The sequence below is a fragment of the Hetaerina americana genome, unplaced genomic scaffold (genome assembly GCF_022747635.1).
Source record: "Hetaerina americana unplaced genomic scaffold, ioHetAmer1.1.p SCAF_7, whole genome shotgun sequence".
Taxonomy (NCBI): Eukaryota; Metazoa; Arthropoda; class Insecta; order Odonata; family Calopterygidae; genus Hetaerina; species Hetaerina americana.
In genome coordinates, this window is record NW_027287316.1 from 44,749,974 (window position 1) to 44,770,684 (window position 20,711).

Sequence of the window (20,711 nt, forward strand, 5' to 3'; positions counted from 1 at the left end):
ATATGGTTGACCATTTAAGGTATACATATACTAGTGGATGACAATTTTTATCACTCTGCAACGGTGGAAGTTCAAGGTGCATTTTTGTAGCTGGTAAGGAGAAGGATCAAGAACAGGGTGTTTGTTGGTACTTCCGTGGAGCGGAGGCAAATGTCTTCCGCAGATCAAGCTAAAACGAGCTGATCATGGAGACCTCAAGTACCTCTATTCAGTACCAACAGTTAAAAGGATAAGGGTTTGTTAAGCATATTGGTGTGCCAACATTTTTTAGGTCTCTATGTTAAAATAATCTGAAAATCCCCGTCACTCTAGTTTAGCGATTAGTATTTATCACATATTTTACGAAAGTTAACGCAATTTAATGACAGTATATTCCGAAGTACCAAGCAAATTACCGATATTCTAAAATAATATTTTGACATCATGCGTATCATATAATCCACAAAAGAATCCTTGCTTAAGGATCTTGAGAATGATTTTAATTACACCTCTATGGGAAATAAAAATTCAAGTAAATATTACATTCATTTAAAGTCCATTTATTTAATCTATTTCAAATTTTTCCTTTCTCTTACTCTCATGTCTTTTGCCACCTCTCCTTCTGTCTTTTTCTATTTCCGGGTATACTATTCGCCATTTGTTGCTGTTCCTTTAAATTTTCATGGGAAAATAATTGAGACTGTTTTCCAAAGTTATTTCTGAAGTAGAGGAAGGCAGAAAGAGCGGGTGGGGGATATTTCGAGGTGTAGCGTGATCCACGACGGCCATAGTTCAGAATATTGGGTTACTAAGGAGAGAGAAGAAGGGTACGTTTTGGGGGAGCCTATATGTTTGTATGCATACAGGTATATTTATGAAGTAAAGTCAAAATTATAAATAACTGGAGAAAATAATGTAGGTCAAACGCCAGGAAGTCCCCACGATACGTAGAACATGATAATTGTCAGGGGAATTCACATTTCTATATTTAATTAAATCTGGTGATGAATATTTACACCTCCTTAAGGCGTGTTATAATATCAGAAAAATGAGTAATCTGTACAGTTACTCGTATGGATTGTTTCCGTTTGCTACCATAGCTACACCGTATAATAAAAATAGCAAAAGTAAAATATTCTTTAAGCTAAATGGTATAAGTTAAGAAAATTAAAAAGAGCACCTAAGCTAAAAATAATTACCGCCGCTACTATCAATGCTTCCATTAATATTTCCACAAGTATAGTTCATTACGATCGTATAATATTATTGACGGTGGCATTTTTTCCTAGGGGTATTTCTATCTTAATGATGTTGATGCCAAAGAGATGTTAAAGCCAAACATTAGTACATATGAAAGAAGTTCATTCGCAGGAGGAGGCTCATAAACATAATATAAATATCCATGCATATATATATATATTTATATTTATATATATATATATATTTATATATATATATATATATATATATATATATATATATATATATATTCTATATACACACACACACACATAAAAAATTACTTAATTTTGTTTTCAAGTGAAAACAGTTCCATCTGGCACCTAAATTTAATAAAAGGTGATAATATTCTCTAAAGGCTGGACGGCAATGCTTTGTAAAAATATTCGGTACGCATCGGGGAAGCCCGAGAGCATATTTTATTGGTGCAAAACGGGTCGCCTCGGCAAACATCAGTCATTTTCCCATTCTTATATCTATTTCAACCGATATCAATAACGCGATAGTGCAGAGTGAACTAGACGTGATACGTTCATCACCTTCGCCTCCTTGCAGGTGCTGTGGCGGACCCTCGACCGTTTGCCTCACACCAGACTCGGCCGACTGCGCGACTGCAATACCCACGAGGCCCTCCGAGAGCTTTGCGATGACTACTGCCTCACGGAGAACGAGTACTTCTTCGACCGCCACCCTCGTTCCTTCGGGGCCGTGCTCAACTTTTACCGCACGGGCAAGCTCCACCTGGTGGACGACATGTGCGTGCTAGCCTTCGGTGACGACCTCGAATACTGGGGCGTGGACGAGCTGTACCTGGAGTCGTGCTGCCAGCACCGCTACCACCAGCGAAAAGAACACGTCCACGAGGAGATGAGGAAGGAGGCCGAGTCGCTGAGGCAGCGAGACGAGGAGGACTTCGGCGACGGCAAATGCGCGCAGTACCAGAAGTGCCTGTGGGATCTGCTAGAGAAACCCACCACGTCGATCGCTGCAAGGGTGAGTGGTCGGGGTCGCCGGAAGAGTCATCAATCCTCCTACCCTCCATTCTCCCACAAGTATACCTACCCACTTCATCATTACCCCGGAATTATCGTGTAGGGTCGGGAGCCCTCAAAGATCTCGCCCGGCGACTCTATCCTTGTCTCTATTAAGATTGATTGTTTTTCTTTCCCATTTTTTCAAATATTACCCAGAAAGTATACCTCTACCGTCGAAAACCAAGGGACTTTCCACAGAAATCGTCGATCTGCGATCACGCCGGTTCGCGAGCCTCGTCGCACTTTGAAAAGAACGGAGGACGATGATGGTTTCGCGAGGTAGTCGTCCAATCGTGTCCTCCGCGCGTATTCCGTCGCGGCCATTAAACCGGATAATGGCTTTTGGCCAACGATTTACCCCATTTCTTGAAGCGGTTAAGTGCATGCCCATTATGTAACAAAACTCAGACGTTCACTTCATAATAAGGGCCATATTTTTCCATTTTACGGCCATGTGAAACTGGGATACCTGATTTCGTGTCCCTAATTACGAAAGGGATCCTTTATCGTAGGCGTTTGGGATCGGGTATATGTCGTTGCGCTGTGAAAACGGCACAACGGCATCCATTTCCCTGATTTACCGCACACTAGCGTCTTTACGACGCTAACCATTTGATGACCCGCCTCTAATCCTGATAATCAAAACTATAATCGGCCTTTACCCTGACCGGCTAGATAAAGCACGGTGTAAATGCAGCTTTATGAAGATACGCGTCAATACTTTTGGCCATTGGATACGTAACTTATTGACTGCCTTCAAGTATTGAACCTGGTCTAAAGTAATTAGTACGAGTTTAGTCTCGTATCACGGATTTAAATCATGAAAATCAATTTTTTATTAAATCAGGTATAGTCACTATGCACAACTATACCACGACTGAAATCAGTCAAGAGCTATTGCAAATATCCAAGGGTCAAACATAGAAAAAGTATATATAGAATTAAAATAGGAATTGAAACCATAAAATCATCTGAAGTCACGAAAACAAGGGTGTTCCTTCAAGCGAACGCAAAGCAGTATCATTTGCAAGAGGTAAAATATAAAACTTCCCAAAACGTTCAAACGTTCTCCGATCACGATCATCGGATAAACAGACCTAAGGATATTTTTTATCACCTCCCATCAACTATTTATCTAGAACACGTCGTACTTAAAATCTTCGCAATAGGTCTCCCTTCTCTTCTTAATCAAAGTATTTTAATTCAGATACCAGCAAAATAAGCGTGCTAACAAATTTGGAGCGTGTACGCCAACGCACAGTTGACCTGCTTTCTTAAATAAGCACAGACGATTTTTATTTGAGCATTGCAAATGAAATCAGCTGATTCCCGCGACCATTTCCGGTGAAGTTTAACAATGGGTCTAAGATTCTTCGTCTGTTATATATTTCTACTGCTCAATCACTTGTTGCGGTGGCATATTCCTTTGTCAGCTGCTCGTGTGTACAAATATATATATATATATATATATATATATATATATATATATATATATATATATATATATATATATATATATAATATCTTCGAAATGGAACGCTCTTCAGCGACGCACAAATATGTAAAAACACAGATTTAGATTTTTAGAATATAGAAACACAAAGAAAGGACACTCACAATTTGTTATTTGACGTTTCGACAGCACGGCTGTCGTCTTCAGAACCTTGATTCTGAAGACGACAGCCGTGCTGTCGAAACGTCAAATAACAAATTGTGAGTGTCCTTTCTTTGTGTTTCTATATTCTAAAAATCTAAATCTGTGTTTTTGCATACATATATATATATATATATATATATATATATATAACGATTATACGGAAAAACTCACACGAGCGGCACAATAATGGGCTGACACAATATAACACAAATAGAAAAGAATAGACACATTTAAAAGAACACTCACACGGTAAATTGTTCGAGCTTTCGGCCCTCTCAGAGGCCTTCTTCACAAGAGACTCTCTTGAAGAAGGCCTCGAAAGCTCGAACAATTTACCGTGTGAGTGTTCTTTTAAATGTGTCTATTCTTTTCTATTTGTGTTATATTGTGTCAGCCCATTATATATATATATATATATATATATATATATATATATATATATATATATATATTAGTTTTATTGGACCAAGAGAAATAAGGAGTCAATACATCTCACTAACGTTTATCGAACAACGAGGTGGTGAAATGATTGATTGATTGATGCACTGGATGGTCCAAGGGACGAAGTAAAGCGAAGAATCAGCAGCATTGATAACTTAAATGACATGTTGATGCATTTCACTATGGAAACATGATACAGAGTAATGCATCAATTAATAGTTCTTTGGTTCGAAAAAAATATGATACCATTTGGAAATAGATACCATATATAGAACACGGTCTTCAGGGAAAATGTCAGATTAATAGAAAATTTCGGCAAAAGGAAAAACGAAAGCATTCTTCCCTGCCGTAAAATAAGGTATCGTTTCGGAACCTCAATATATTTCTGCGTGAATAGGAGTTCGTTCCATTTGTTTTACAATCCTCGGAACGAAAAGAAAAATATTTACTTCTGGGGTTATTACTTCACCAACTGCCCCAAATTTATCATTTTATTGACCTAAGGAAACAAAATACGGCGCTAGAGCTCAGCGAAGACAAATGAATACAATAAGTATCAGAAAAAGAAATTTTTGTTGACCACATTCGTTGATGCTGAGTTTACTCGAGTTTTGCTGCGTGCAAGGCCTCTTATGACTCTTATCTCTCGGAAGGCAGGGAGCGTTTTCGTTTCTAAAAACCTTACTGCAACGCTAGAGAAGCGTTGAAACACAAAATACCCCACATTAAGCAAACCTCGAAAGCTAGTTCAGCATTAATAGGTCAATCAATCTAGGAGGTCGGATAGTTGAGTGTGAGAGATGAATCAGCAGAGTAAATAACTAGTTAATTACAAGCGGTAAGGGAGAGCAAAAATTCGCGTTAGATGTAAACCCTGTTTTAATCCCACGTCATCTTAAGGAACATTTTCTCGTGCCCACCCATACTGTCAACCCACAGTTGACTAAGAGCTATGAGGAAATAATAAAGTAGAATTTAGCTAAGAAAATGAAAATAAATGAAGAAAAGGTGGGATAAACGAACGGAAAAGAGGAAATATTTAATATAGGAAGCATATTCTGTATTCTAAAGCACAACACGTTAAAAACCAAGAAAGTAGCTAAACGTATTATTGTCAAATAGATTTTGCAGTTACTCGTGTCCTTCCCTATTATATACAACCAACTACTGTAGCAACGAAAGATGAAATAACTCGGGAAAGATACAGGGTGAAGGACTGTTGTTCTTTTTTTGCCCAAGTGAAAAAATCCTTGACACCGGCTGTAACATTTATCGTCGTCGTGATCCGACCAAAGGATAACGAAGTTAAGATATTTGAAGACCCCGCAGATTGTAATGAAATAAATCGAGGAAACAGAAAATTGGCGCGAAGAAAACAAACAAAAATATTTTAAAAGAGCTTTGGGAGGAAATCCCCAAAGCGAACCTGGCAGCAGACACCCTCGCCGGAACCCACGCCCGAAAACACACACCAGGTCGCGAAAAGCCCGAGAAAACACCGGGAGGAGAGAGAGAGAGATAAAGAGAAAGGAGGGAAAGAAAAATGAAGAAGGCCGGGGACGTTCGCATTACCAAGAGGAAAGGGAATAAAACAGTACGGGAGACGAAAATAAACAAGGAAACTAACTTCAAAAGAGAGGAGGTTTGGCGGGGGTGAGGAGGAGAATGGGTTGAGTGAAACGGTTGAGGGAAGGCGGGAGTAAATGGGGAAATGAGGATGGAAAGTAGGGATTAATGGGAGACAGCCAATGATAGTTGTAAAAGGAGATCCAGAGGCCGGTGGGATTGAGGAGAGGGAGGGTACCGGGGAACCGCTGAGGTGGGGGGGGAGGAAAGGAATGAACCGAATGGATCCGTGAAAACTCGGGGATCACCGAAAGAGAGGAGTCCGTGTGGCGCGAGTAATCAAGGCAACCCTCCCCGCCCCACTCCTCCGCACAACCCAATGCTGATCTTACTTCAGCCCCGCTTTCCCCTCGCCCGTACTCCCACCTCTAGGAACCTCCTCTACCCTCCTCCCCACCCTATTTCAACTTCTCTCCCCCGTACCCTCCCCCCGTTCATCCCCCCTCCTCACCTCACCACACACCCCTCTTTCTCCTTCTGCACCGCCACGGCCACACTGCGGCGGAACTAGAAATCAAGCGGCAAAGGCTGGCGTGCAGAAAAGGGGGTCGGAGTAAAAGCTGTAGGGTTCCCCTTTCTCGCTCTCAATCCCTCAGCCCTCTCCGCCCCTCCCCGCCCTCCTGCCGTGAAGAGATAAGGTAGAATTGTAATGGGTAGGGTCCCACTCACCCTTCCCCCTCCCTCAATCCCTCTCTTTGCCGCTCTCCTTGGACAAGGGCTCTTGGCAGGAAAGGGGAGATAAAGCGAGGGGCGGAGGGGAAATTCGTTTGTGAGGAGACGGTTGGGGGAGAAGGGGGCGTAGATGGGGGCGGCGAAGCAAAAGGGGCGTGGGAGGAGGCAGGGGTGATGGGGAAAGGCGTGAAGGCAGATGAGGACGATATGGAAGAGAAGGGAACTTAGGATGGGAGAGAGATTTGAGGTGGGAAAGAAATGGCCAAGGAGAGACGAAAACAGAAGGGATAAGGTATAGATTTTCAAACAGGAGCACTCGGATCCTCAGTACCCAGTCCAAAATACTTCAAATTACTAACAACTTCCTGGCATCGTGGACGGTGTAATCAATTTCATGTAAACGTGAGACGCAACATTTTGAAAGTTAAGTGGGTTAGGCAGTTTTCTCACCAGACGACGGTATCATCCCTCTGGGGTGGGAAAAAAAGGCTGAATTGGCGAATTAATTTTGCCATCCATTGCCAAGAGTATTTTTTTCACAACAACAATCCAATATAATCAGCTTGCAGATAGCGACACAATCTAGAAACAGACGGTTGTTTCAACGATAAAATTAGTTGTCTTCCTTGGAAAGTTGAAAGTATTATCAAATAAATAAATTTGTATTATTTGATTACCTCGTCAAGTGGTTTGAATTCCCGTTTAATAGTGCATTTACTACACCATAGGGATTTAGATGTAACTTCATGAAAGATACTTAAGATTATTTCCTTTGAACGTTAATTTTTTTTAATCGCCAATTTCCCAAAGTCTCCCATAGCTTGCGGAATATTCAACGTTGGTGTGAACTTCGATGGAAGTCATTCCCACTTTCGCAAAACAAATATTCACCAGCGTAAAGATAAACAGAGCAGTCTTATGTGTATCTATTGCGTTCATCACTTGAGTGATATTTCATTTTTTCATTGTGGTGTACAATTTCTTAGTCGCTTTATTGCTTAATTGTTCAAGAGGGAGACCTACTCGCAAGGTCTAACTTTTCGATCCTCAATCAAAAAGTGTTACATTACGTTATCTCTCACTTGAAAAACATTGAGATAAGGTAGTAAAATGCTTACATTCAGGCTTCAGATGTTAATTCTAGTAAAACTCACCAAAAACGAACGCATTGGACGACCATGAAATAAACATTCCGTACTTCAGCGTAGTGGAAAAAATATCCATTAACCCAGAAGAGATACATACTGTGCATCCGGATGACGTATAGATGCACTTGATGGTTGAAGTGCGCACAAAATATGTCCCTGTAAAGGCATTGGTCATATAAAACTCTTGTTGGTAAGAGGTTTACGCAGAATATGATCTTAGCGTCAGCCTCAAAACCGAGTCCCATCCCTACCACCAAATGAAAATAGCCGGACAAGGCTACGCTATCGACGTTTTAAAAACACGAGAACGAGATAAAAAGTTAAAAACACTTGCGTGACACTGAGATTAAGACTCTCCCAACCCGCAATCTTGAAGTGAGTGAAACATATGTGAGCAAGCGGATTCCATCCTGAAGTAACATTAAGACTCCAAAAGACAAAGGCTAGAGGCGACGAAGATCCATTTACTCAATCCTATTCGATGTAAAATTCGATTTAAGTTTCTCGAATAAATACCGGGTGAAACGAAAGAGTACCAGGAGAAGCGACGGGCTGAGGCGAGCGAATAAATGTGCAGCACGGAAGAGGGCAAAAAACTGACCTTGGGGGGGTTACCAAAGAAACGCCAAGCGCTCGTTGTTGCTTATTAACGAAATGTTAATATGAAGAAATATAATCGCAAACTGGGAATAAAATTTTATATAATGGCCAAAATTAAATAGTGCCCAGCGCGCATGTTTATGGGCCCTCGAAAGGTTCACGCAACAGAGTCACGAATTTCGAAACCACGAATATGTTTCACGAGGTTCATGGAAAGGATAAGTTTCATTTTGCCTCAAGTAAGAGCTCCCGATCAATCTTAGCATGAGCTTGTAATATATAACGCGATCCAGCGTATGACAAAACAATACTAGCAACGAATCGGTACGCTTGTTGAAATATGTTCTCAAAAATACAGTGAAACATGCATGCTCACTCATTGAGGCCAAGGACCAAAGTCATTAAAAATAAAGTTGGCGTCTAACTAAAAATAATTATGATAATTTTTCACCGGCATAAGAACAATATACTTGACTTTTTTTAAACATGCAATGGTGAGCGGTTTCTTACAGCCGGTAATGGTTGGAGAAAGTGAGTTAATTGATCCTGCGGAAGAAAGAGGATTCGTGTAGGGAGCAAGGGAAGGTTTTAAGAGTCGAGGGGAGGAAGTACAGTAGTCCCACCAGTAAACAGGCTCAAATAGTCATGCCAGTAGCGGAATAAACGCTGCACAATAAACGCTTTGCGTGCCAACAGTTTACCATTGCCCACTCAAGTAGCATCGTTAGAGCTGCACTGAGACCCATTGCTGTTTTACTGCTTTGGCATTGATTTCGTTTTGACGTCGCTTAGGGCAAGTGTTTTCATTTTACCCTGATATCTCGTGCCTAACGTTCACTTAAGCTCGCGTTAATGTTGTGTCCAAACTATAGGATATGGTTTCTGGCCTTGTTGCATGCCCAATGGGCTTTCCGTCCCACCAAGAGAAGTTTCCGCGGGTTGAAGTTCCAATCCAAAGGAATTGGTTTTATCGCTCAGTTGTGATAGCAACAAGACGTTATTCTCCAATAACCATTTTTTTCCTATCCATTCTAACTCTCTATAATACAATGGGTGAATTAAGGGCAAAAAATATATTTGAAATGTCTAACCCATGCTTTTTCCTCATCACTGTCTTGTTCCAATACTCCACAACGAGTGGCTGCTTGACGCGAGGCAACCTTACGGGCTACATTCTCGAAATTGTCCGTTCGAGTAAACGCTTACTGCTCCGAGATTGATTTTGTTTCACTGCGAGTCGTCACGAAGCTTTCCTCTTAAAAAATTCAAAAATAACTTTTTAAAAAATTACCGCTAAGATTTTCGTGCTCGATCACTTAACACGAAACAATTGAAATGTGGGTTGAATGTCTATTGTGCCATCCAAAACCAAGAACCCATTATTTTTGTGGAATATTCTAAATACCTATAGTGGAATACTCTAAATGCCTGCCTTATAGTTCGACAGGTAACAATAAGGGTAGGGATGAATAATGATATTAATGGGCTTTCAGGAGATATATCTTTCTAAAATTAAAAGCCGACCGTGAGTCATTGTCATCAACCTGGAGATTGATAGAGCTCACGTCATAATAACGGAGGCTGAGATCATTTATTCACGGTAGTGGTGGGAAGGTAATTTTCTCTGCTTTCCCAATGGTGTCATAGTCTTTTAGTCAACTGTCTTTTCACCCACTACTTATATCTTTTCTATACACTTCAGAGGAATTATTTGAATTTTGAACCTTCAACCTTTCGATCAGCAGTATGTCCACCATGGTTGAAGTCGGTTCATAACGTTAAAGCAGTGGCTAGTCAATACCACACTTCGATAAACTTCCAGTACAATATGAGCAGAAACTTTTGTGCTCGACTTTAAAATTCATGAATGTTCAAATATACGTTAAATTACGACAGGTTGCGAATGTACACTTAATGATTTTTAAATGAAGGGAACTTCACGAAGATGCAGACGAAGGGTGACGGAATTTCCCAATCCCCAGAAGAAGATGTGCGTTTCGTACTTAAAAGAGCTACATACTATGAACAAATTAAAAAATACAAGAGAATAATTTATCTCAAAGTGAATTCATTGAATTATTTTCTCGTCCGTAGAAATAGCCATTCTCTTAATAAGTAAACATAAAGATGAACATGTAAGGGCGCTTCGGATAATAGAGTAACATCGGTGGTTTTGAAATGTCCGAACACAAAATCCTCCACAGTAAATCTGTCCAGGTAAATGATATCGTCCATAGACAAAACTCAAATGTGTCAGCACATTAGGGACACAATTGATTAAGATAAATCATCCGAAGAAATAAATATCTGTATTCCTAAGATACAGTATTTTGTATCTTAGGATTAATTACCCAACTGCTTATTCTATCAATCAGCTCATTTTAAGCTTTCTTTAAGAAGTTCTGAACGAGAGTAAGGGCAACCAGCGCTATATGTGAATTCATTTGTTTCTATTTTGCATTACCGTAAGTTATATTATGACAGGTGTTTAATATTTCAGTCCCTAGGGTTAAAAGACAATCTCCGCTTGTAATCAAGGGAGACAACAACATGAGCAAATCACATCCGACGCTGAATTTCAAGCAGTTTCCAACTAGATCCGACAAAATAACTCATCACCTCGGTAAAATCGACTGCAGTCCATTCCTGTGTGCTTGGGGCATTTTAAATGAAGCCGGGGGACCCGGAGAATAAAAAAAAACGAAACGTAAAAGGATTTAGGAGTGGAAACTGGAAGGTAGATATGGAGGGGGGGGGGAAAAGAAGAAAATTACGATAACATGGAAAGGCTGGAACTGAGTAAGGGACGGAACGATTCCTTTGCGTGAGCTCAGTGAGAGAAGGCATGGATGTGTGTACAGTCGGACTTTCCTTCTTTTTTTGGGGGGTAAATAAAACCAGTAAGGGCCTTAATCTCCTCTCCTCGCTTTTCTGATGGTGCAAATATTGAGTGGCAGTAAGCCATCCCGGGCCCTTTCCTCCGACGTTGGAACGGAGAGGGGGGTCTCCCGCCTCCCCTCCGAAAGGGTTGAATCCTCGCACTCCTGCGCGAGGGTGCTCCGGTGCGGCCTCGTCCCTCTCAAGCCGCAATAAGATTATCCCAAACGTCCGCCCGGTGGAGGGAAAGGCCTTTGAAGATAGCCGTTCCCGTGCTGTCTACCGGAGAAAAATTACCTTGTAACGGCGACGTGCACTGACACTTAGTGGCGTGAGTAAGAGAGGGGAGGGATGCGAGGAGAGCGGTCAGCACTGGAGCAATGGCGGGCGTTGGTGTGCCGATTTTGCCATGAAGCGATAGACGACATTCATTCATCCGCATTTTTTCGCATCCTGAAATTCCCAGGAAATTCAGGTGTCACTACGGATACAATAATTGGTTAAGAGCCAAACTCATTCCCAGTGACTACGTAGGGCGATGTCATTCCGACTAATAAAACTCAATTTCGGACTAATAAAAACTAAACCGTTTTCCCCGCGAGTGGATGTTCCACGAAAAATGTTAGCCGTGAAGACAGATTTGAAAATCGCCTGGTTTTCTGTGGCATGTGCGTACTCAAAACCTCTTGTGAAAAGTAGTATGACGTCTTCAGCTCCATAAGTTCGGAAAATAGTAGCAACAAATATAATACAACACCGTTTAGATACAGTATTCGGCAAATTTTGAAAATAACTATAACATAAATGTATTTAATAAGTAAACCACCGCGGTTTCATTACATGATTTGGATTTGACACTCAGCATTAAAAATTACGTTATTTTCCACTTAACACAGTCTATTCTTTTAGTCGTAGAATTCATCCCGTCGTGTTTAACTCATGCGCTAGGTGACAAATAAAATTCATACGTAAAAGTGAATATTACCCAACACGTTGAAATTTCATTTCTATAAATAACATGCAGTGGATAACCAGAACATTAAAACATCTTTATTTCTATCGAAATAAATGAATTTCACCAATTAATACTGGGAATCTTGTTGTAAAAAGTTAGGTTAGTTAAGTGTGACCGATGGCTCATCTACGCGTGCTTTTAAGTCATGTAGATGAAGCTAAATGCAACATTAGACTGTTAATATATATTAATAAATACCTTTTTCTGTTATGCATCAATTCACATATGTAAAAATAACCCGGCTAAAGATTTTCCAGAAATATAGCAGGTTGGCCCGTTAGTTCATACCTTGAACATTTTCATGTCAGTAGTTTTACTTTTGTTGGTTGGAAAAATTTTTGTCTACGGCTTTTTATGCCTATCTTTTAAGAGATTACGAATAATTATCATTTTAAAAATGTACATGCATGTTTGGAACACTTCAAGTTATCAACAAATTTGTTATCTCTCGTGAATACGTTCAGATTTTTTTCTGTTGGGAAGGAGAATTTCTTTACCATTGTAATGCGACAATATTAAGGTAGAGATTAATATTTTTGAATATGATGCATAGATTGAAAAAATACGTAGCTCAAAACTTGATTCCAAAAAGATTCGGATCACTTTTCAAGGTATCTTGACCATCCTAAACCCGAGTGAGATGAAAGCAAAACGGATGGAAATGAGAACAGCTTGAAAATACATAATCTTCTCTTCGTTCACTGTTCAAAAATCGAGCAAAAAAAAGGGAAAGCAAGGCCAAACCAGGAGGTCATAAGAAAAGTCAAGGAAGATGGAAACTTGATTCAAAGAATTTTGCGACCAAAGAAATCGCGTGACGGTCAACGCATTGAATAAATGTCGCCTCAAGCCACACTAGCCCCGTTAAAATTTCAAATGCAGCAACGTCTGGGAAAATTTACGGATTAATAAGGTGCGCTTAGACGAGTGAACTGGGCATCTCTCTACTTTAATGAAATAATCTACAGAAATACAAGCTTTCATTTAAATGCTCCTTTTGGGTGACATAGAGCGAATAATTGTTCATGGCCGTCGAAAAACCCAAAATGTAGGCATAAAGGAAATCTGAAACGGAATTCCGATCAAAAATAATTAGTTACCAAAGGAACTTACGAAGAAAAAGATGCGTAACTTTTATGAAAAGTCTAACTAAGAGAAAAAATGTCTTCGTACCGGAAGTATTACCTCCAATTTACCGTTTACTTCGTTCATGTCATTCTAATATTTTTATAAGCAGAAAAATGGTGCCATAAACATCGCAATATTAATGTACCGGAGTAAATTGTAATGAAGCTCAGAAGTGGCCAAAAAATAGGCATTTGAATAGGATTATTAAATATTTTAAGCATAATGGAAGGAGCTTCATAGTAAATCAGGTTGGTCTGTGTACATTGCTTTTGAGTTGCAGTTGCATTGGGTAATTAAGTATAAGATCATTATTTACTTTCAACATTTTTTGTCTATACAGTTATATGATCAGTGGAACATGAGCGATCACCACCAAAATCTCTTAATAAAATCAAGCTAGGAAAAATTTCATCAATTTCAAAGTTTACGATTAACAATTACCACTAATTAAGTTAATTTTTAGCATGGATTAGTACGTGAAACTTATTCGAATATATACTCATAATTTTGAGGCAGACAGATAGGTATATAAAAATTGTAATAAGTAGAGATTTTATTCGTTATATTTTGTCAACGGTTTCATGCTATCTTCATGGCTTAGGCGAAAGTACTGTTTAACGAGCACAAACTATCAGAAGGATTCTTTAGCCGAAAAAAAAATAATTTCTTTTTAGAAAAAGATTTGCCAGTGTAATTAGACATTAGTCGTCTACAAACTGAGTCTGAATTTGTGTTCTCTCGTAAATTTCAAAATTTAAAATTTAGTTGATAAATTGAGATGTCTTTTTAAATATAATGCAGCTGAACGCAGTAAAAAAAGCTAATTCCGTCCCTTCACGCCCCCGGAAATGCCCACATTCACAAATAAATTGAACTCTTACGGCAACACTTAAGTACAGTGGTGAAACAATAAAAGGGAACGCTCAGTTCATCTCGGAAAATGCATCGATCACCAAAAATTCAGGACGCCACGAAGCACCGCCAAAATTGTGCACGTAACAAATCAAGCAGAACGAGAGCGAATCGATATTAATGTCAAAACTCGGATGTATCATCGTATTTCATGGAAGTAAAGGTTAGCAAGCAAGGGTGTTTCGATGCCATTCGGATAGACAACGTCGCATTTCCGTCTCACCCTCGGCCCCACGGAAAAGCGACAGCGCTTGAGAGATTGACCGCTCCCCTAATTCCGTTTCTCTGGCCATTAGCCGAAGCTGCATCCCGAAAGCCATAGGTAATTGTCTCCGAAGCCATTGACAAAGGGAACCAGCGTTCAGAGATCTCGGAGGTGGACAGAAAAGTGGGGGAGTGAGACAATCCGATTCGGGAAGTCCGCCAAGGGGCGACGGCGAAGAAAAATACGTCCGCCACCGCGGAGCATGAAAACAAGCGATAGACAATTTGCTGGTCGGGAAAAGTGGGGATTATATGTGTGAGGGAATAGGAACAGTACATTCGTGGAAAAGAGAGAGTGAGTTTCGTCCTCGATAAATGACTCAAAAGAGAGGCTGTTAAAACAAGAGAGCATTGAAAGCCCTGAAAGCTCCTGTCCAGTTAGTAGAGAAGAGGCCTTAAGAGGCGAGACGTTCCCATAATCTTATAAGACAAGAAAATGAAATTTTCCAGCTTTTTCAAAAAAACTCGCCGGGTTTTTTTGTAAAAGTATGCCGAATTCCGTTTTATCGATCTACTTGCTGTAGTTTAAAGGTGCGGCTCGCACGGTGTATGTATGGAAAGCTAAAAATTTACTTAATTTTTTTTAGTTTGCTGAATAATATGGTAATGATAGGACGCGTTTTATGGGCATTAAAGTATGGCAAATTATCCAAAGCATTTGACTCATAAGGAGGCGTTACGTACACAGGCTCGTTCTAGCGTTCACAATTTAAAGCTTTATAACTTCTGATTATGTCAACTCCGCGTAAAAATGATGTGTGGTTGTTAGGTCGATTAAGCAATTTAGTTTTGCCTTTCTCTGTAAACACACAACAATTTGGTCGAAATCTGAGAATGGAAAAGTATCTCACTCACTTCTCACGGACGGTTTGATCGTAGCGTAACTGTTTTCGATTGCTGTGGAATGAACCCTTGGTTTTCTGGTATTTTTACTCTACCAACATCAAAACAACTATACAATCCCATGAGTTTTGGGTTATAAGAGTTTGGCTTACTGATGTTTGTTTCAGTGTGGTTGTTTTTTTTAAGGCTATTCATGTTGTATTACATCTTAAATATTTGTACATAACATTTTGATAAGGGAACCTTCTAACTCTTTTTATGCTAAAGTTCATATTGCATTTATATTACTTCTTCCTCTACTGTATTTCTATGAACTGGCGTATTGCAATACTTGTAAATACTATTTACTCACATTAACTTAGTATAAATCCTTCTTATTCTATCTTTCCATAGCTAATCAAGTATAATTTGCTGCCATTAAATGGCGCAAAAACTGGGCGATTTTTCCGGAAAAGTAAATAATCAAGCTTTTTTATAATATGAAATAATTTATTCATGTATCTCTTTTCTGGGTGCGGCTTTTGGAAGAATAAATAATCTGTCAGTATACGGCTTCATTTCTCAAGAATGGTTACGTGCGGTCAAAAAATGTCATCACCAAGTTGTGCCACTTTATGCTTTCATATTTTTTTTACATGAAAATGTAATAACTTATACTAAATTACTGGTAAACTATGTTACTTCTATCAAAATGAAATAAAAAAATTGCATTGAAATGCATATTAGCGGATGACTCAGTTAAAAGTTACTGCTGTGGCATCTCCCGCAGTTTCTTGGAATTTGATCAAACAAGCATTTGAATGCTATACATTAACTTTGTTACATATATCACAACTCTGGACCCGATAGTAACAAACTTAATGTGTTAATTACCAGGGTATCTCTGTTATGCATCACTGTGTTCTTTGTTTGCAAGTCCTTAGTCAAAACTCATGAGATTTTCAAATCATGACAGGCCGGATTGGCTGCAAAAACACTTTTAATGCGTATTCAAATGATCATTTTTTGACCGTTATGATGACCAAACATTTTTTAAATCACTTTATGCATGTTTCTAAGTGGTAAAATATTAACTTATCTAACACTCTTGAGCAAATGAACTAATTTCAACCCTGAATTAATACATTTCGTTTCGTAAATCATCTTCTATCATCCACTTCACGGATGACAGTAATGAAATAAATACGCTTAGCTCCACGTTCAATGCTTGGACCGGGCACCCAAGATCTAAACTTGTCATCACTCTCTCGCAATAGCGTCCGAGACAGCTCAAGGATATTTTATTGCTGAGCTTTGAAGGCAAGAAACACACGGGACTGGCGCGTGTGTTTGGATTAGCGGGAATCGCCCATCGTAACGTCTTCCTCGTGACTGTATCTTTGTTTTTTCCTCGATGCATTATATACTTGCCCTTCTCTGCCTCCTTGTTCTCTTTTTTCTCTCGCCTTACTAACAGCTCACAGCAACAGACTCCCGCAAAAGGCAAGAAAGCAAGAGAAGAAGAGCGTGTTTTAAAACCATTCTCCTCCTTCTTCGCTGCTTGGACTTTCTTCTTTTTTTAACAAACAAAAAAAATCTTTACCATCTTTGCCACAAGGTGGGACCTGGGGAGTGTGGGAGGGAGATGGGGGGCGTGAGAAACGGGGGCCGACGTACCCCCGTCCAACCCCCTGTACCCGCTCCCCCCTTCCCTCTCCCCATCCCTCTTGCCCACCGAAACCTTCCCTCAAATCCCCGACACCTTAAAAAAAAAATATATATATATATCCCAAAAAAAAATCCTTTCCCGCTCCACCCCCGAACACAAATTCCTAATCCTGCCCTCACCGAAATTTTCCTTCAAACCTCTGTAGAAAAAAAAATCCCTCTTTCCTTTCATGGGAGAGATGCGACGACCAGACTTTGCTGTGCCAAATGAATCCACTGCCTTCCTTCCCTCCGCTTTCAATTCAAATACAAACAAGTGACACTTCATCCCAGCGGCGCCATCTGGGGATCGCGGCGCCTCCGCCCAAGCTATTTATTTCCGTCTCGGCTCTTGAAGAGCGATTCAGAGCACAGGGAAAAACAAAAGACTAAAAATGCGGCCTCCGGATGCCTCACTGCTGCCCTCTACAAACGACGTTCTAAAACTTTCGGTTTTTTTTTCCTATCCGCTTGTCGCTGGAAGAGGGACGGACAGCAAAAAGCGCGCTGGCCGCTTATTTAGCGCGGCCGAGGCACTGCAGATCGGTTTTGACGGGTGACCCGAGCGATTCCAATGTCCTCGTCAGGACGCTTTGACTCTCGTGAGTTTTAAATCGGGTGGGAGAGACGGATGGACGCCCCCTTTTGTTGTTTCTGGCGTCCGCTTAGCTTCTTTTTTTTATTATCTTTCTCCGAGCCTCCACACCCAGCCTTCACGAACGGCTTCCGCTCGCGATTAGCTCCATTGGCCCTCGGGAGCTGCACTTCTGATCAGACGCGCCCCGAGGGGGGTCACTCACCACAACCGCTTTCCAACACAGAAAAAAAAACTAACACCCCCTACCCCACTTTTTGGAGCCCTTGAAAGAAATCTACGAGAATGATGATTAGGGGCTCAGAGAAAAGACTGGGAAAGGGGTTTTCAGTCAAGACATATTCCTTTCATGACAAACATCCAAAATGCGTTTCAAATCAAATTGTCTCGATATTTTTTTTCAATCCCTTGCCTTGAGAATGTTCATGCTTGAGTAGTGACCGCAAGCATTTCATCCGAGGGCATGCCTCGAGGTGGCCGCCCGTCGCTATATCCGCTGGGGATCCTCACACCCGCAAAGAAGTAATTTTGCCACCATTGCATATAGTTTTGTGAAACCCTCGAGTATGGAAAAATAATGATAAATCTCGGTGACTTTTTAAATAATTTCAAACTCTGAGTAAAATTTTCCAAGAGGGAAGAAAGAAATAAAGAAAGAGATTGAAATAAAGAAAGAGACCCTTTTTTGATCGGGTGTTTGTAAGCTTGGGACGTGCGGAGGTGACGCGCGGTGCAGATTGACGCAGCGGGGATGTGGTTCAGCGGGGGAGGGCCGCGGCAGAGCGGGAAACAGGTGCAAAGATCAGAAAAAAATGGGGTGGGGCGTTCCAAAAGGGGAAGAGGGGGAACGGGGCCCGTGTCGTACCGATTTTGGGTCAGCGGGTGTCCGAACGGGCGTTGCTTTCAGACAATGCCTACGGTTATTTTTTTGTTTGAGGGGAAAAACATGGGGTTGGGGGGAAGGGACGTCGAAAAGCCTTGATTCCCGTGAGAGAAGGGGTGGGTTTAATAAGCAACATAATGGTAATATTATCATTTTTCACCTCTTTTGAAGAAGACACCTCCAAGCGTGCATTTACAATTTAACGAATTCATGAGTGTTCAAGTGTCCATCTTCGCCGATTTTTTTAAATGTACCTGGAGTCCTTTCATAGCCTCCTAAATAAAAATGTTCAAATGCAAATAAAGTAATTAGAATAATTGAAAATTAAAGAGAGGCCGTTCAGCGACTGTGCTCATAGACCTATGCGTGCAACACTAACTGTTTCTGCCTCTTGCTTACTTCACCAACGACATGCCAGTCGCTTTCGAGTGTGAAACCACGATGTGCATCTGGAAAACATCATAGTTCAACAACTGTTTGTCTCGTCCTCCTCCAGTGACTAAGCCAATTCTGATGAACTCGACCCCCTGGCTCAGAGAAATCTCTGTTTGATTGTTGACATCAACGCCACCACTTGAAAACAGCTCGTGCGTCGGTGTCAAAAACTGTGAAGAACCTCGGGAGATAACACCGCCGGGACGAAGCCTTTTCTGCGAATTCGGCCATTCGACTCGTCCTAACTCTCTGCGGAACCCGGCCGCGGACAACCAACCACACCGAGAACATCTCTCCAGACACAAATGAAACCCTACCCAAATCTTCGATTATCCCCAGACACGATCTCAGGGGAAGCATCGGAAAAATTTGGTTAGTACGTGCCGCGACGGTGAGCCGTCAGACCTATTACTCGATCCCTCCCGGAAAAATATACTACTCCCACTCACCAACGTCGGAAGGGTGTCGCACAGTGGTGCTATCACTGACATGGGGAGGGAAGGGGGGTTTGAGATGTATGACCTGAAATGGGTGGAGTGAGAGGGGGGGAATGGAGACTGTGAAATACAGAGGACAACCTCCAGTGAACAGAGCATTCCTCGCGTCTGCGCAGTCGGGAGATGACGTGTGAGACCTTCTACAATTCGACTCCGAAAAACGTCCCAAGTCCTCATCCCCAACCTCTACAGCCCTTCCTGTTTAGGTATGCAATCGAAAGCAGAGAACGGAAAATGAATGGCGTAATTCCCTCATGGAACTTCCGTCTTACGCCCATCCTTTTATACCCCATCGCACCCCACCATCCACGACCCAATCCTACCCTCAACTCTTCCCTTGCGGATACTTCAAAACCCCCCACCCTATGCCTTCTTCCCTCCCTTTCCCGTCCCCCTCCTCCCAGCTCGCTCCTTGAACCCATTCTCCTCCAACAGCCTTACCCCCCGCCACGGTGGCCTCCATCACCTCCTCCCTCTTCGTCCGGCCCGAGTCTTCCGTTCCCCGACTTTCGTTGCCCTACATACCGAGTGGACCCCCAAAAAGTGGTCCGCATTCGATTTTTGCCCTGCCAGTTGGATTTCTATAATTTAGGATGGCCCCAATTTTCTCCCAGAAATAAGTTCATGAATTATACCTTCAAAACCGGCTCTTCGCTCGCAGTGGAGATAATAATCATTCCTATATAATGTCGGATCAAGATGCGATATGGCTAAAGCGGGACACGAAAGCAAATTAACTTTTTGCTGCGAGGAATATTTTACGATTTCATAGCTCTCCTCATATTGTGCACCTCTAGTTACACGAGATTGTCACATTTTGCTAATCAGGGGTTTTGAACTTCGTTTGAGCACTTTCATGTATCCGTTATGTTTTGAACCGTGGTGAAAAACTAGCAATTCCCACATATTAAATAAAAAAAAGTTATTTACTTACGTGGCTTATATAGTATTAGAAAACATAGTGAATATGCTCATTTAAGTTTAAAGGAAGAAATCTATCCCATTACGATGCCATGCAGAAATAATTTATGCATCAGGTTATGAATAACTGGTTTAACTGAATCAAAATTATTAATGTTCTCTATTGAACACCTTTTTCCCATTACATCATATAGCCATGCAGATTATTACTGGAAATATCTCTGTTCATTAGCACTATGGTTATTCCTTTTGCTGAAAT

The 20,711-nt window shown here is 41.0% G+C and overlaps 1 protein-coding gene across 1 annotated transcript in view; it reads left to right on the forward strand.

The window, feature by feature from the left end:
• LOC139696664 (uncharacterized) overlaps positions 1–20,711 on the forward strand; it is a 248,519-nt gene that overhangs the window by 158,892 nt on the left and 68,916 nt on the right. The window contains exon 4 of the mRNA XM_071595476.1: positions 1,774–2,211. Coding sequence (XP_071451577.1) covers positions 1,774–2,211 — 438 coding nt within the window. The remainder of the gene's footprint in view (positions 1–1,773; positions 2,212–20,711) is intronic.